Consider the following 15,882-nt stretch of genomic DNA (forward strand, 5'->3'; position numbering starts at 1 on the left):
CTATAGTAACAACATCAGATTAAGACGTGTCTCTGTTGGAGTGTACAACAAATGATTATGGTGTAGGCCTATTCCGGGCATGCACAACAGAAGTTAACTAAAATGCTCAAATCCATTATATTAAGTTCTTTGGATCTCCGTGTAATAGTCCAAAGTGACTATTCACAGGTGACATTTCATAACAGTTACACAAAGGGGAAAGGCAACAGCCTCTTAATGTAAATCATGATTGAATAAGTTTGACAGTTGTTAAAGGAGCTTCGCTACTTTGTATCGTGAGGTCATCAGTTGTTTAAGCCTACGATAAATATGTTTATAATAAACTGAGGTTTGCGCAGACTCCGTGTAATTAAAATTTCCTTTGAGAAGATGGAATAAGCTTTTGTAAACTGCTTACCCAACCAGTAGGACCTAACGCATGAATGTAAAACAAATAGTTAAATCATTTGTCTGACTTTTGGACCCTATACTAGCAGAGTCTTTCTCGAAGATAACATAAAATAGTAGCAAATAATTTAATAACAAAAATATATAAGTTATCAAACAACAACTTGTTTGGCATAAACATTCTTGAGAGTCTCAAGTAAGTCATTACATCCTTTAATTATTTTGATTTCGTCAACTAAGCTTTGTGTTTTACAAATTTAGATTCAGGCCTCTTTATGTGTACGAGTAGGCCGCCTACTCTCCACATTGCTATTTCATAAGCTCCTAGATGTCCCACCAAATGTATTATTTAAATTATGTGCTCAAGTAACTCGTTGTATACTTGTTTTCATTTGAAGACGCAAGTGGAAAGAAGGAAAGGCAGTGGATGGACATAATGGTGTGAATGCAGCTTCTCTCAACCCACCAGACTATGAAGGTATGACGTAAACACAAATATACCGATTAATTGTTGATTTTTGTCGAGGCAAAGTTTCGGTGGCATATATGCCTACACAATTTTGCCACAGTTATCTTTAAAGATAATTACTCCCACCGAAAGTATAGAGAGAAAACTCGGAAAAGTATGAGAATGATCGACTAAATATTGTTCGTAATTTGTTTTTGTTGACCTTTAGGCACGTATACAAACCACTTAATCTGAAGAAAACAAAATGTTATGTTATTTGTTACTCTTAAGTAAAAAATTAAATAAAAATAACTCCAAGAGTAACTTTACTTCTTCAGACATTGAGCTTTCAAACCGTGGCTGTGATGCATCCGCTGACAAAGTCTCCCGTTCATCTACCGACCACTCCTCCGGACAGTCGGCCAGTATCCCCGGCCCATCTGCACCGAAATCACCCACTAAGGATCAGTCTGGTGCCGGTCCGTCAACATCAACCAAGCCGGCTATCAAACAGAAGCCGAATGTTAGGTCCAGACCCAAGTCAAAGAGTGCTGTTAAGGGTGCATCTGGTTCATCAACTACGGGAGCCGTGACCATGACTGATCTAGCACGGTTCATAAAAGCGAGAAAGTCTGGAAAGATCAACGCATTTCAGCAAGATTTTGAGGTACATTTAACCGGTGTCTAACATTCTCTGCTTCTTAAAAGAAGGGGTCGCTAAATTGAAATTCAGTTCTGTTACGAACAAACTCTCCACTAGATAGGTTCCTTTAGAAGGTGGGGAAATTAGGCAGGTCTCTTTATAAACATGTAACAGGTTTGAGTGCGGCTAGCGCACTCTGTGCTGAAACATAATAAATTTTACAAGGGACACGCTGTTTAAGTGGTGTTGTAAAATATGAAGAAAGTTTTATTCAAATCCCGACTACTATAAAGGGAGAGGCGAATTTAAAACGCTGTATTTGTACAGTGCAAATGAGATAATAATAAAATCTCAAATACAAAAGAGGAGAAAAACAAACCCGGCGGGTCTCGACAATTAAAATGCAACGAAAAATAACAATGGACTTTATACAATGGAAATATAAAGCAAAGATAAATGAATGGCCTATCTGTTGGTGTTGGACTTGTACGGACGCTGACGATAACTTGAATTGAAGATACTTGAATTGAAGATGGTGTGACAATGAAAAAGTTCTTCCAGCAAAGTTGAAGATATTGGGGCTGCGAAGATTATGATGACAAACTTGAAGACTTCAGAACCAGTTCCTTGTCCTTGATCAGGGGACAGGATTACTGTTCTGGTACAAGTGGGTATGACGAAAATGCAGTGAAGATAAATAGGCTACAGCTGATGACACGCTGTCCTGCTGGCTCTCTTGATTTGGATTCGGCCTAGAGCAGGACAGGGGATGAATATATACAATTATTGTGGTGATAAAGCTGGGCTGGCGCAATCCAACGTAGATGTCCGACAGAGGCAAAGTGTAATTATTGAAGGAACTTGGAGGGTTAATTCTAACACTATCCGTCCTCTGTCGGTGTCCAGTGGCCAAGTTTAAAATTAATACTATGCCATTCAAAAATATAAACTACACTAAAATTAAATACCTAATAATAAACCTTATAATCCTTTAACAGAAATCACTAATCTTGAAAGTAAATTAAGTGTGAAACAATAACAGCTGTGTGAGACTGTTACACTAGCCAGTGCAGTATGGGTGCTAAAAGGTCACACTATTCCCCAGACCAGTGCACGCCTGAGGCAAAATGATGGACAGGGTATTTAAACCAATTAAGGGAAACTACACCCCTTGCATAGTTTGTGGTATTTAAGACATTTCATGGAACAATGACTCCTTGGTGCCATGAAATCAGGATGTTTACAATAAACAATGAAAAACCGTGGGAATTGGTTTTGACTGCAATGTATTATATACAATGATAAACTTTAAAGAAGTCTAAATAAAAGTAAATGCAAAACATTAAAAACCAAACAAGAAGTTAAAAAGCAAAGATATATGTATGAACCCATAGAGCAAAACTATGATAAAAGTAATCACTGGCTGAAAAGTGTAGTTTCAGTAAATAAAAGAAAGAAAGATGCATAAAACTAAATCAAAGAAAATTCAAATACAAAACTAGTCTTTGTCTCTTGTCAAACTCATATCAAAAAGTACTATTAGAAATAAGTTGTTCTAATAATCCACAGGTGGAATCAAACAAATCAGCCACTCAATAAAACAGACGCTAATAAAAGTATCTGGTCTTGGGCAAAGTAGACAATGAAATTGAACCATGAAACAAATAAGTACTGAATAATGCAGAAACTAAACCAACATTACATAAATCAAGTTAAAAGCTTAATAATACTGAGACAAAATGTAATATGACAATTCACATTTTGTAAGCATCAAAAGTCAAAAGAGCATGGAAAACAACAAGTCAACAATTATCAATTCAAAATAAGAGCATGTAAAAAGGAACTTCTTTTCTAGAACTTCAGTCATCAAAATCTAAAACACTATCCTTACACAATTGAAAGTATGCAGTGATTGTTCAAATTAAATGTTACGCCGATCTTTACTTTAACTTTTAAACCTAGCTAGGCTCACAAGAAAGATAAAAGTAAAATCAAACTCACCTAGAGCAGGACAGGGGATGAATATACAATTATTGTGGTGATAAAGCTGGGCTGGCGCAATCCAACGTAGATGTCCGACAGAGGCAAAGTGTAATTATTGAAGGAACTTGGAGGGTTAATTCTAACACTATCCGTCCTCTGTCGGTGTCCAGTGGCCAAGTGTCAAACCACTTCCTTGGGTTTGGGCACTGACCCCTGAGACATCACTTCCTCAATAGCCGTGATTGGTTGCAAAGCCTGCTACCAATCACCCACTCATCACACACCACCAGGCAACCACCCACCCCTAGACTCGCCCTAGTCCGAGCAGGACATAGGTAAACTAGGGGTAACAAAAAAAAGGGGGCTGCAATTTCATCCCATTACAAACATTATGTTAAAAGCCATCTTACTTAATTCAGTGGCCCAAGACAGCCAAACTTGTTATCATCCAAAAATACCATTCGACGTCACACTTCGAAAATATATTTGCTTTGTTGATTAGGAACATTGAAATTAACATTCGATCAACACAACAAGTGACTAAAACCTTTGACTCTTACAAACTTCCTATAAAATTAATGAATGTAAGAACGAAGTTGAACAAAAATACGTATACATTCCCTCAAAATATTACAATCTGTTCTGTTACTATTCGTTTCTATAAGACGCTCCCACCTGCCCCCAACCATCCCCAGACGGTCGCATTAGATGATGCGAACAAGAAGAAGAACAGATACAAAAATATCTCTGCATGTAAGTAAAAGTTTTAATCCAGAGGTCTTTGGTTAAACAACAAGCTGTAGGCCTTTGTTCAACCCAACCTATTAAAAACTAGCCCAATCACTTTCCACTGAGGCATATTAGTTATTATATTTAAATAGTATGTTTGATAGATCCTTATTCAAATAAAAATAAAATATAAAGCATGTATTGAATAATAAACAAACAATAAATTCACGTCACATTGATCATACTTTTCTTTACAAATTTAACATTTAAATTTGAGTTTGCTGGTGACCTAATCAACAAAAATATTGACTAATATTGTGGTAGTTTTTGAAGGCCGGTGTCAGTGACACCGGTGTCAGTGACACTCTGCTTCAACTTACTGCACAAATTGCAAAATTTGATGTCAAAGTTTACAATTAATTAGTTATTCACTTATTATGTGCAATAATGACTAACGGTAGGTAACTTTGTAAAATGTCTCATTGACTTGTATAGCAAAATTAACAATAATGACCACTGTTTTGTTTGGCTTTTCCTCAAGTCATTTCAACGTCACTGTTTTTTTATATATATTGTTTTTCTTCTTCAGACGACCACTCACGTGTTGTGCTTGAGCCACTTGAAGGACATCCACATTCGGACTACATCAACGCATGTTACATTGGCGTATGTGTACAGTTGATTATTTACGTTTTTGCAATAAATAAATGACTATGTAAATTTATTATTGAAAACTCAATTGATGTTTACTTTGAACTATTTACAGGGATACAAGTACGATGCCAAGTATATTGCATGCCAAGGTGAGTCAAATTTAGATTTACAAACTACGAATTGTCAGTTCGGGGGTAAAATACTCCTAAGTATTATTTTGTGAGAGCATGGATCGCCAAGATCCGTCAAAGTAGCATTACAATGAACTGAAACGGTTGGGTTTGAAACTTCTACATCAGTCGTAAGTTAAAACCGTATTACATATCTTGAAGTAAAGCTGAGCACAAAGTGGTTTTAAATGTGCATGATTTACGGTGATACGCTGGTCAAATTTGTTATTCAACTTTTCCAAACCCTAGAAGCAACTTTTCACATAAGTGTTGATGAGTTTTATGAGGAAAAAAAAACACATTTTGTTTATTCAGGTCCCAATCAGACGACCGTGAACGACATGTGGCGCATGGTATGGCAGGAACGTGTCGGAAAGATCATCATGCTCACAAACCTCGTAGAGAATGGAAAGGTTACAACATTTGTCATACGTCATAACCTAGTAACTAGTTTGAACTGAATATGTAATCCACCATTATACATAAACTGACAAACCTGTAGATATTTTGGGATCGGTCGGCCATCTGGGTCACGAGAAAATAGTGAAAACCGATTACATATGTTGCATGACATCGATTTAAACAAAGTCCTTGAATAACAAACTGGTTCGCAGATTTTTTTTTTTAGAACAACATTACTTATCATAGCCAAATCATGTTACGGACTTTCATGATGAACATCTACATGCCACATTTGTTGTGAGTTATAAGATACACATGTGTTTTACAGAGAAGTGAGTATTCTGGGCGGGGTGGTTAATGACGGGCCATTCAGATAGGCCCCAGTAGTGTTTGGAGTCGGTACAAGGGATCGATAATTTACATGATTGAATCATAATGCCTATTTTATAATTCAGGATAAATGTGAGAAATACTGGCCAGACGTAGAGTCTTCCACTAATTATGGTGAAATTTTCGTCAGAAATGTTGAAGAAAAGACTAGTCCGACCTTCATCTTGAGAACTATGCACTTGTCAAAAGTAAGTTAACATGTTTTAAACACCTACCGTCTCGAACCTGAATTTATCTAGTAAACGAGTTTGAATTTTCTGACCACTTATGTATTTTTGTCATCGTTTTCAAAATAATGTTTTCGGCCATAGCTCCATGGTTTCGGCCTAACATTTTATAAGGATGTTTACGCGACAGGCTGCTTAAATCGTGTTTATGTGTCTCTGATGTTCAAAGCTAATTAATTTGTTTTCTAGTAAAAAGTACTCTATTTCTATTAACTCTATTCACTACTACTATACAGAGCAGCGAGCCCGAGGGCGAGTACCGTGAGGTTCTGCAGTATCATTACATCACATGGCCCGATATGAAACCACCCGAGTCATCGTCACTTCTACAGTTTATTGGACGAGTACACGCCTCAGAAACGACACAACATGGTCCTACTATCGTGCACTGCAGGTATACTATCCTTTATCATGATGCCATCATCTTTGCCATGTTCTCTGTATCCAATAACAGTTATGTATGTCAATGTTTATTTTACGAAAAGAAACCAGACTATATTTTCCTCCCAGCCTCGGTTTGGTTACAATGAGTTGAATAGGAGAAAACCAAGATGACCTCCCGTGATAAGGTCTATTGTTTCGTCCCTGCTGCGGTATCAACAAAGGGAGTGAAAATGATATAACTGACATACAGATCCTTGTCATTTGATTGGTGGAACTTACTTCACGTGACATTCACTATTACTCCCATCCGCACCGGCGATCAAAAAGACCTATTCGCCCACGGGGAATAGCATTTCCCATTCAACAGTTATGATCATCCTTGATCATCATCTCCTTGTACCTTATGCCCCCTCTCGCACTCTTCGTTCTTCTGCTAAGTCCCTTTTAACTATTCTTATAACTTCCTCATCGTATGGCGATCGTGCCTTTTCCGCTTGTGCTCCTAAACTTTGGAATGCTTTACCTAATAACATCAGGTGCTGTAGTTCTCTTCCATTGTTTAAAAACATGCTTAAAACTCATTTATTTAAATCCTCTTACACTTAAATCCTCATTACAATCCTGTCTTGATAGTATGGTATTCATTGTATAATTTTTTGTTATGTTCTACATTTCTTTTTTGTTGTATGTATTGTTTTTTGTTCTGCGCCTCGGAATAGGGTCTTGTACACTAGATAGATGGCGCATTATAAATGCATTATTATTGTCGTTGTCGTTGTCGTTGTCGTTGTCGTTGTTGTCCTTGTTCCCAATGTTTTTAAGCAGTACAGCGCCGCCGCGCCGCTGCTTAAACAAAGGAGCATCTGTGCAAAAGGTTGTGATCCGATTTATGCATTGATATGGTTTTTGGTTGTCAGTAATTTGAGTGATTTTGCATAATGTTATACTTTTAAAATATGTCAAATGACAAGGATATATATGTCAGGTATATAAAACAAATATTGAGTGGCTTTAGTTCGTGGAATGGAAGGAATATTATCGCTCGGTAAAATTTGGACTGTTCCATTATACTCGGCTTCGCCTCGTGAAATGGAACAGTCCAAATTTTACCTTGCGATAATATTCCTCCCATTCCACTCTAAGCCACTCAATATTTGTATACTATTTGCCTCTTCTGACTGTTAAACCTACTGTTGCAAACTTTTTTTGTTTTCTTTCTTATTTAGTGCTGGGGTTGGCCGAACTGGAACCTACATAGCATTGGACGCCATGATGGAACAGGCTCAGGCAGAAGGACAGGTCGATGTACTCAGCTTTGTGCGGAGCATGAGGGACAAGCGCTACTTGATGGTTCAAACTGTGGTATGGAAAAAACTTTAACAATTTCTAAGTTACCTCAACATGGAAGTTCTTAGGGTCTTTTTAATAATGCTTTGACATTATTGCTATTTTAAAGTTATACACTTTTAACTTCCTTGAATTGAACATCTAACTGACTGGCACATCAAGCAGCAAACATTTTATTAAATTGAACTGCATCTGTCATGCGGTCAGTGGCACTGTTCATTCTGAACCAGAACTTCTTTCCCAAGCTGACAATTAGGAAACAAATATCTGTTGATCCTTTTCTTGATTAATGATAGCCCCATAAATGGTCAAGCCCTGTCCTGTGAGAATGATTGACACTCCTTTTGGGAATATGTTACTTACTTTCTTAATCCTCAGCAGTTTGGTATACATTTTGTCCCCTTGTAATACAATTACCGCAATCAACCGACAACTCGCCCTGTAATCACATTGTTGATCCTTTCTTTATGACAAATGATTGACACTCCCATTGACTGGTGCAACTACGTTTTATCTCAATCACGTCCAGTTTGTTATACATTCTTTCGACTTGAAACTGCCGCAGTCAAAATACAAGTCGCCCTGTGCTCAAATGGTTGATCCTTGCTCTATGAGATATGATTGACACTCTTAATGAGGGGCAATGACTTCTTATCATAATCCGCTGCAGTTCGTTGCACAAATTTCGTTCAACTTGTAATACAATTGCTGCACTTAAAAAAAACAGGTTTCATGACCTGGTTTTGTGACCCCTTAGGAGTAGAGTAGAGAGTTCCATTAAACTTTGAAATTGACTTAAAAGAATGAGTTATTATTTTAATTATACAATTTTCATTTGTACAGGGTCAGTTCAAGTTCATCTACGAGGCTTTGTTGGAGTCCAGTCTGTCCGAGAACACCGCTATCTCAGTGGATCGATTCTCACAAGATCTTATCAAACTGAAAAAGCGTGATAAGAAAACTGGAACAAACGGCATGGAAGACCAATTCCAGGTATACTATAAGTTTCAACGTATGCATTAAGTATTACATCCGAAATAAACACAATGTATTCTGCACATCTCTGTGGAGTGATATTGTTTTTTTCTTTGGTTCCAATACTTATATCTTCACATATCATTTGCATACTCAAAGTCCCTTTGAGAGGACCCTAGCCTTTACAATGCCCAAGTGAAATTTGTTTTGTCACATTTTTGTTACGTCTTCATAACGTGGTTGATAATTAAAGACAAACTCTAGTTTGATGCTTTTTGCTTCCCATTCGCACTTGTTTGTCGTTGTAATGATTAGTACTTTGTGTCCAACTGTGCTACTACTTTTATTTTAACAGATGTTAGATACTTTCACCGCATCAATGAGTGACGACCAGTGCTATGGAGGGAGGCAGCCTGACAACGCAGACAAGAACAGATTTGAGGATTGCATTCCAAGTATAATTTTTCCATATAATAATGTGTTTTTCTGTTAGTACGGTTAAACAACAAGTGAGTCACATGAAGTGATAATTGACTAGAGAACGACCCGCCTAAAAAAATACAAATTCAGTTGTAAAGTTTATATGGATTCACAGATGAAGCTTCACACAACATAGTCACCGTTTTCACCTAAAGAGGGTATTAACCAAGGCAGCCGAGGTAAACACCTCAACCTCGTCATGCATGTAAATCAAGTTGTTAAGAAACATTTTTCGAGCAGTACAAAAGCTCGTGATTAGACTTGAATTCATATCCATGGCCAGTCGCGAAACATGTTATTGACAACGTAACAACAGGTAAGCAGGAAAGTAGCTAATCAAATAACTTCTGAACTTTGATGTCCGTATCACACTTTCTTTGAAAATTATGAAGCTGATGGGTAAAAGAAAGTGAGACAAAAGTTACATAGGAAAAGTGAACCCTGTCCTGCTAAATGTTTCCCCATCTACGCAACAACTTTTTCAAATGTCGGTCAAATCAACCCATCATTAAGATGCAATTTAAGCTAACATGTAGTCTGATACCTTGCCAGGGGACAGCACCAGACCATACCTGATGACAACAGGTGACGAAGGTAGCACTAACTACATCAATGCTACATTCTTAGAGGTAAGTTAAAACCAACAGGCTCATGACATCGACGGTGTCTGGCAAACTGGCTGGAGCAACTCAATGACTCCATTGATTGATCAGTTTGTATTTTGCTGATTGTCTTAAAGGCAGTGGACACTGTTGGTACTTACTCAAAATAATTATCAGCATAAAACCTCACTTCGGTAACGAGTAATGGGGAAAGGTTGATAGTATAAAACATTGTTAGAAACGGCTCTCTCTGAAGTGACGTAGTTTTCGAGAAAGAAGTAATTTTCCACGAATTTGATTTCGAGACCTCAAGTTTAGAACTTGAGGTCTCGAAATCAACCATCTAAACGCACACAACTTCTTGTGACAAGGGTGTTTTTTATTTCATTATTATCTCGCAACTCCGACGACCAATTGAGCTCAAATTTTCACAGGTTTGTTATTTCATGCATATGTTGAGATACACCAAGTGAGAAGACTGGTCTTTGACAATTACCAATAGTGTCCACTGTCTGTAAACCAAAGGTGTGATTTTACACCATTGCTTCGTTCTTAGAGGTACAAACCAATACAATGCCAATGACATTGATGGTATACAGCCAACTGACTGGAGCAGTTCGATTATTTTCACTTATGATCAGATTGTGGTTTGCTAAGACGATATTTAATAAGGGCCAGTGATGCCCACTTGCTTGCCGTTCCACCTTCCAGGTTGAAAACTTATGGGGATAGAAGTTTCTCAGTTGCAGCCCCCGGGCCTGTGGAACGGCTTGCCTCTCACCCTTAGATCACATTACATGAAATTTCTTCATTCAAATCCAATCTCAAAACTTACTTCTTGAGTCAAGACTACCATTAATTTCCCATTGGTCATATGAATAGTATTTTTTTTGTTTCTAGATACCAGCGCTTTATAAGATTTATTTTTATTATTTATTATTAAATATTATTCGAATGTTTGATTTACTTTGGCTATCCAGGGTTCCAGAGGCAAGCACTCCTACCTGGCCACACAAGCTCCCCTACCCAGCACGATGGGTGATATCTGGCGGCTGGTGTTTGACTACAAATCATCCTGCATTATTATGCTCAACTCCACGGACAATGACCCGGTGTGTGAACAAACATAACATTTTCTTAAAAATGTATTATGTTAATTAAATTTATTTTGAATAGTAGTACTTCACAAACTGATTTCACTCCATTGACAAGATGACACATAACTTACTATTAATTCTTGTTTTTTTGCAATACAATAACTTCATTCTGGAAATAAACTGGAACAAATGTTATCTTTAAATAGCTTTGCCACATGATGCAATTTCTTTGTTACTATTGTAAATTTTTGAATCGTGACATTATTAAATAAGCATAATTTAAGTTGACTTTCAACTAAAGTTTATTATTGCATTACTATTCCGAAAATCATTGCCGTATACTTACACTAAAAGGAACGTTACAGAATTGGTTAAAAAAAGAGTCGTGAAGATCACAGATTTACTCAAAACTTACACGGTCTAATGATGATGATAGTAGAAAACATCCCTTGAAATATTTCTGTCTGAAATGTAATATTTGATGATAAATAAATAGTCTAACTTCGTGTTTGAAGTTTATCGCCCAGTGAGCGTTTTATTCATTTTTATTTTGGCATCGATGCAATGCAAAATTTGTAATCGTTTTTTTTACTATTTTCTCGTGACCCAGATGGCCGATCGATCTTAAACTTCTACAGGTTTTTCAGTTTATGTATATTGTGGATAACATAGAGTGCTTACACTGCCAGCAAAACCAATTCTGTAATGTTCCTTAAAGATAATGTGGGCTAGACTTTAATACCAGGTTGAAGTTAATGTCATTATTGTATTATATAAGTCGTTTTTTACTTATGAAATAAGTAAACAGAAATGACTCATCTATTGTTTTTGTTTGCCCCACTCATCAGCAGAGCATCCCACAGTACTGGCCGGAGGAGGGCAGCATGAGCTTCGGACCACTGACTGTCGAGTTACTGAGTGAGGATCAACGCGACGAGGACATGGTCGTGCGACAGTTTGGCATCACGTACCCACTCAGAAATGTCAGTATTTGTTGCAACAAACAATTGTAGCTATGTTAATGTTGTTTGTCTATTTTTTTTTGTAAACTTCTGTTTAGACTATTCCCGTGTGCTGTGTGAACGCACGTAAAAGAACCCAGTGCACTTTCATTCATTCATTCATTTATTTTATTTTTACCACACACAAAGAAACGGTTATCAAAAAGATTGGCAGCATAATGCGCCATTGTTAACCATTACATTGTGCTATGTAAAAGGAATACGTAGGATTTGAAACTTTGCATGGTGGAAATAAAATATAGACGAGTTTGCGGTAACACCATGTAATGACTATCTCTAAATGAGTTGGGGTGGTTCTGAAAAGAACCATTGGCTTAACTCGACATTTCGAGAGAAAGAAATACGTATCACAATCCAGTCCCATCATTGCATGAAAATACTGTATGACTTAAAAATGTAAACCTAGTGACAAATGTGCACGCTATGTTATAAGAAGCCACTCTTATTCAAACTATTTAAAATGAAAACCCCATTTGGCTGGGAAAAAATATATATACTTATGAGAAATAGTTATGTTGGAAAAAATCTGTCTCCTGTTTTGTAAAAACATAAAACTGTGGCTTTCCATCTGGTTTCTTAATTAAATTTTAAGTAGGCCTACGTTTGTTTTGACCTAATCTTGCACAAAAGTCCTCGTGTAATTAATTTGTTTCATTCTAATTGAAAACATTAACTAGCAGAAGGAGGTGCAGACTGTATGCCATATCCAGTTCCTGCAGTGGCCCAAAAAGAAGGACATCCCCAGCTCGCCATCTAGTCTCCTTAAATTGATTGAGGCTGTCAACACGTGGACGGAGGAGCATCCTGATGGACCACTCACAGTCCACTGCATGTAAGTATCGCTTAAAGGCAGTGGACACTATTGGTAGCTAGTCACTCATAATAGTTATTAGCATGAAACCTTACTTGGTAACGAGTAATGGGGAAAGGTTGGTAGTATAAAAACATTGTGAGAAACGGCTCTCTCTGCAGTGACTTATTTTTCGAAAAAAGAAGTAGTTTTTACACGAATTTGATTTCGAGACCTCAGAATAAGATTTTGAGGTCTCGAAATCAAGCATCTGAAAGCACACAACTTCGTGTGACAAGGGTGTTTTTCTTTCATAGTTGTCTCGCAACTTCCACGACCAATTTAGCTCAAATTTTCACAGGTTTGTTGTTACTATATACATATGTTGAGATACAGCTGCAGGTGAGAAGACTGGTCTTTGACAGTTACCAATAGTGTCCATTGTCTTTAGCACAAGATTGGTTTTAAGTGTTTGGCTGGTGGCAAATGTGAACGATAAAACCAAAATACCTTTTGGGTAGCAACAAAAATCACGTAAAAACCCAAAGGGAAACGGAATGGGTAATTTTAATAAGTAAATATTTTTTTAATACAGGTTCAAAAAATGAAAATGTCCTAAAATTGTATGGTCAATTTGGGTGTGATCCCTGGCTACAGCAGCTAAGGGTCTCGGGCTTCTGAATGTCACACAGAACAAAGTAATTTACAACAGGTAAAACCCCATCCATATGGCTAGATAGCTCAGTTACTTAAACCTGAGGTCGTTGGTGTTAATTCCGTATTTGTCTTAGTTCAATCTTAAATCATGTTTTAACAAGATATTGTCAGTTGCCGAGTAACCAAACACTTGTTCTAGAGTTTTTCGTTTAATTGCGATTACTATTATTCTCTTTATCAGTGACGGAGAGGGTTGCAGTGGGACATTCTGCACCCTAATCACCCTCTTAGATCGACTAGAGCAGGATGGGGTCATTGACGTCTTCCAGGCAGTTAAGAAACTCCGCTCAACTCGAGCTGGAATGGTCAAGACATTGGTAAGAATATTCAAAATATTACGGTCCTGCATAAAACAGTACAACAACAACATTTCACCTAGCTGAAGAAAATCAGTAACTCTCAAATTTTGTTCGACTGTATTTTTTTTTGAGAAAACAAAAAGATGTTGCTGTTGCAAAGAAGTAAAATTTGTAAAATAACTGCACAAAAAACATGATTTGTGTGGGCTTCCCCAATATGAAATTAAACTGATTGTTTAAGTTGTCCTGCTTAATTAAACTGGGTCAAGAGTGGTACTAAAGAGCCCGACGGATAGCCAACAACAAACATTGTTCACCATATTTTGTTTATACTAAAATGTAATGTTTGCCTTGAAATTACTGGAAGGCGTGAGAATAATCTAACCGTCAAAATTTGTTGTTGAAATGCATTTTTATGTTAAGTTAGTTATTTTGTTTTTCAATCTGTGGTTCTTTATTTCAGGCTCAGTACCAGCTGTGCTATCAAGTGGTCAAGACGTATCTGGATGAAGCTTCATCGTCAACTATCTATGAGAACGTACACCGTTAAACGGGATCACATATTTTTCATGCATTAAAGTATCAGTTTGGCTGCGTAAATTTATCATTATCCTTATCAAGTATTGTCTATGCATATAACAAGCTTTTTTTTATATAATTAAGATTAAGTGTATTGATTAACAAGTATACACATTTGCATATACAAGATTGGTTAGTTACAATAAGTTAAAGTCATATGCTTAATTGCTATAATAACCATTTTTTTATGTTGACCATTACACAAATGATTACCAAGGAATTGTTCTAAATCATGAGGAGTCAGTCCGTTTCCCCTACTGAAAAACCGAAATGGTTTTGCCAAGGCAAAACAGTGTATGCTTAGTCTCTGGTATGCATTGATAAGCTGAAATGTCAAGTATCAGCAGTGTGAACAATTTTCATAGAAAAGTAATTTGTCTCAATACTGAAAACTGAGATCACAACTTTGTTGTACTCATAGACCTATTGTTGTCACAGCGCTGTAATTATTCAAGTTTCCAGGGGGAATAGAACCGCGTGTGTATACAACCAATGGAGGAATCTGTAGTCAATCTAAAGTGACAGTCCAACAAAATCACAAAGAAATGATTGTTTATTCATAGACGATTATTGCTTGGCGGTTCATAGTGATAGTACAAACAAAAATGATTAAAATGATTTGAGCAAAATCACATTAGGTTCGACTACGATGATGACATATGACTTAGGCATAATATCGAATTTTAAATGTACTCTCGTTTAATCAAGAACACATAAGATTAAAGTCACCTGGAAGTGGTATTTTTCAAAATAAAGCTTTTGTCACTAATAGATTAACTAACAGTTAACTAAGGTTTTAACAAAATAGTTCTTATGTTATTTACACATTTAAGAGTAGGTCCCGACCCGAGAGGGCGCTGTTTGTGACGTCAATCGAGGCAGACTTTACATATTTTCGGCAATGCCGACCAGGTGTATTGCTGCTGAATGCAGAAAAACACTCATTGAAACGTACAAACTCACGACCTGGACCGTACATGCACTTTACACTTTTGTTTACGCTACGCATTGCAGGCAAAGTCTGCCTCGCAAAAGGGGTAGGCGGAGTCAGCCCCCCCCAAAAAAAAAAACTCTATATATACTTTAAACATATAAACCGTGACAAACATTTACTAAAACATATGTTTTATTGTTCATAATCATATACTCTTATGTTTGAAAGACACAAATATATATTTCCATGTGACTTTAAAGAGTTCAATTGCATATAAATGCAGTGCACAATCACAGCTAAACAACTTTAAAGGTTGAGTTGAGTGATTGTGTTAAACACAAACAAGACAGTTGAGGGACGTGTGGATCTAGCAAAACAAAAGTGGAAGATGAACATATTTTTGAGGTGATTTAAAATTGATAATAGTGGATATAATATACTTTTATAAACAACTTTATTTCATACGCTTTAAGACATGTTTGAATGCATAATACGCAGACGCATTGAGTTAAATCATAATAATTATGTAAATCATAACTCGGCTTTAAATTGTTTCTTTCTTAGCTATACTTCTTTTATTGTTCTGGAGTGTTTTTTGTTTTCTTCTTCTTGGGGGGGGGGGT

At 36.8% G+C, this 15,882-nt stretch overlaps 1 protein-coding gene across 1 annotated transcript in view; it reads left to right on the top strand.

The window, feature by feature from the left end:
* LOC117297769 (receptor-type tyrosine-protein phosphatase F-like) overlaps positions 1–14,861 on the top strand; it is a 41,090-nt gene extending 26,229 nt beyond the window's left edge. The window contains exons 29-45 of the mRNA XM_033780918.1: positions 786–865; positions 1,174–1,502; positions 4,127–4,214; positions 4,780–4,856; positions 4,957–4,993; positions 5,330–5,427; positions 5,872–5,994; positions 6,270–6,427; positions 7,644–7,779; positions 8,608–8,757; positions 9,095–9,194; positions 9,772–9,848; positions 10,802–10,933; positions 11,770–11,901; positions 12,618–12,772; positions 13,629–13,764; positions 14,210–14,861. Of these exons, the coding sequence (XP_033636809.1) occupies positions 786–865; positions 1,174–1,502; positions 4,127–4,214; positions 4,780–4,856; positions 4,957–4,993; positions 5,330–5,427; positions 5,872–5,994; positions 6,270–6,427; positions 7,644–7,779; positions 8,608–8,757; positions 9,095–9,194; positions 9,772–9,848; positions 10,802–10,933; positions 11,770–11,901; positions 12,618–12,772; positions 13,629–13,764; positions 14,210–14,296 (2,095 nt within the window). The 3' untranslated portion in view covers positions 14,297–14,861. The remainder of the gene's footprint in view (positions 1–785; positions 866–1,173; positions 1,503–4,126; positions 4,215–4,779; positions 4,857–4,956; positions 4,994–5,329; positions 5,428–5,871; positions 5,995–6,269; positions 6,428–7,643; positions 7,780–8,607; positions 8,758–9,094; positions 9,195–9,771; positions 9,849–10,801; positions 10,934–11,769; positions 11,902–12,617; positions 12,773–13,628; positions 13,765–14,209) is intronic.
* Positions 14,862–15,882: the final 1,021 nt, after the last annotated feature.

The sequence above is a fragment of the Asterias rubens genome, chromosome 12 (genome assembly GCF_902459465.1).
Source record: "Asterias rubens chromosome 12, eAstRub1.3, whole genome shotgun sequence".
Taxonomy (NCBI): Eukaryota; Metazoa; Echinodermata; class Asteroidea; order Forcipulatida; family Asteriidae; genus Asterias; species Asterias rubens.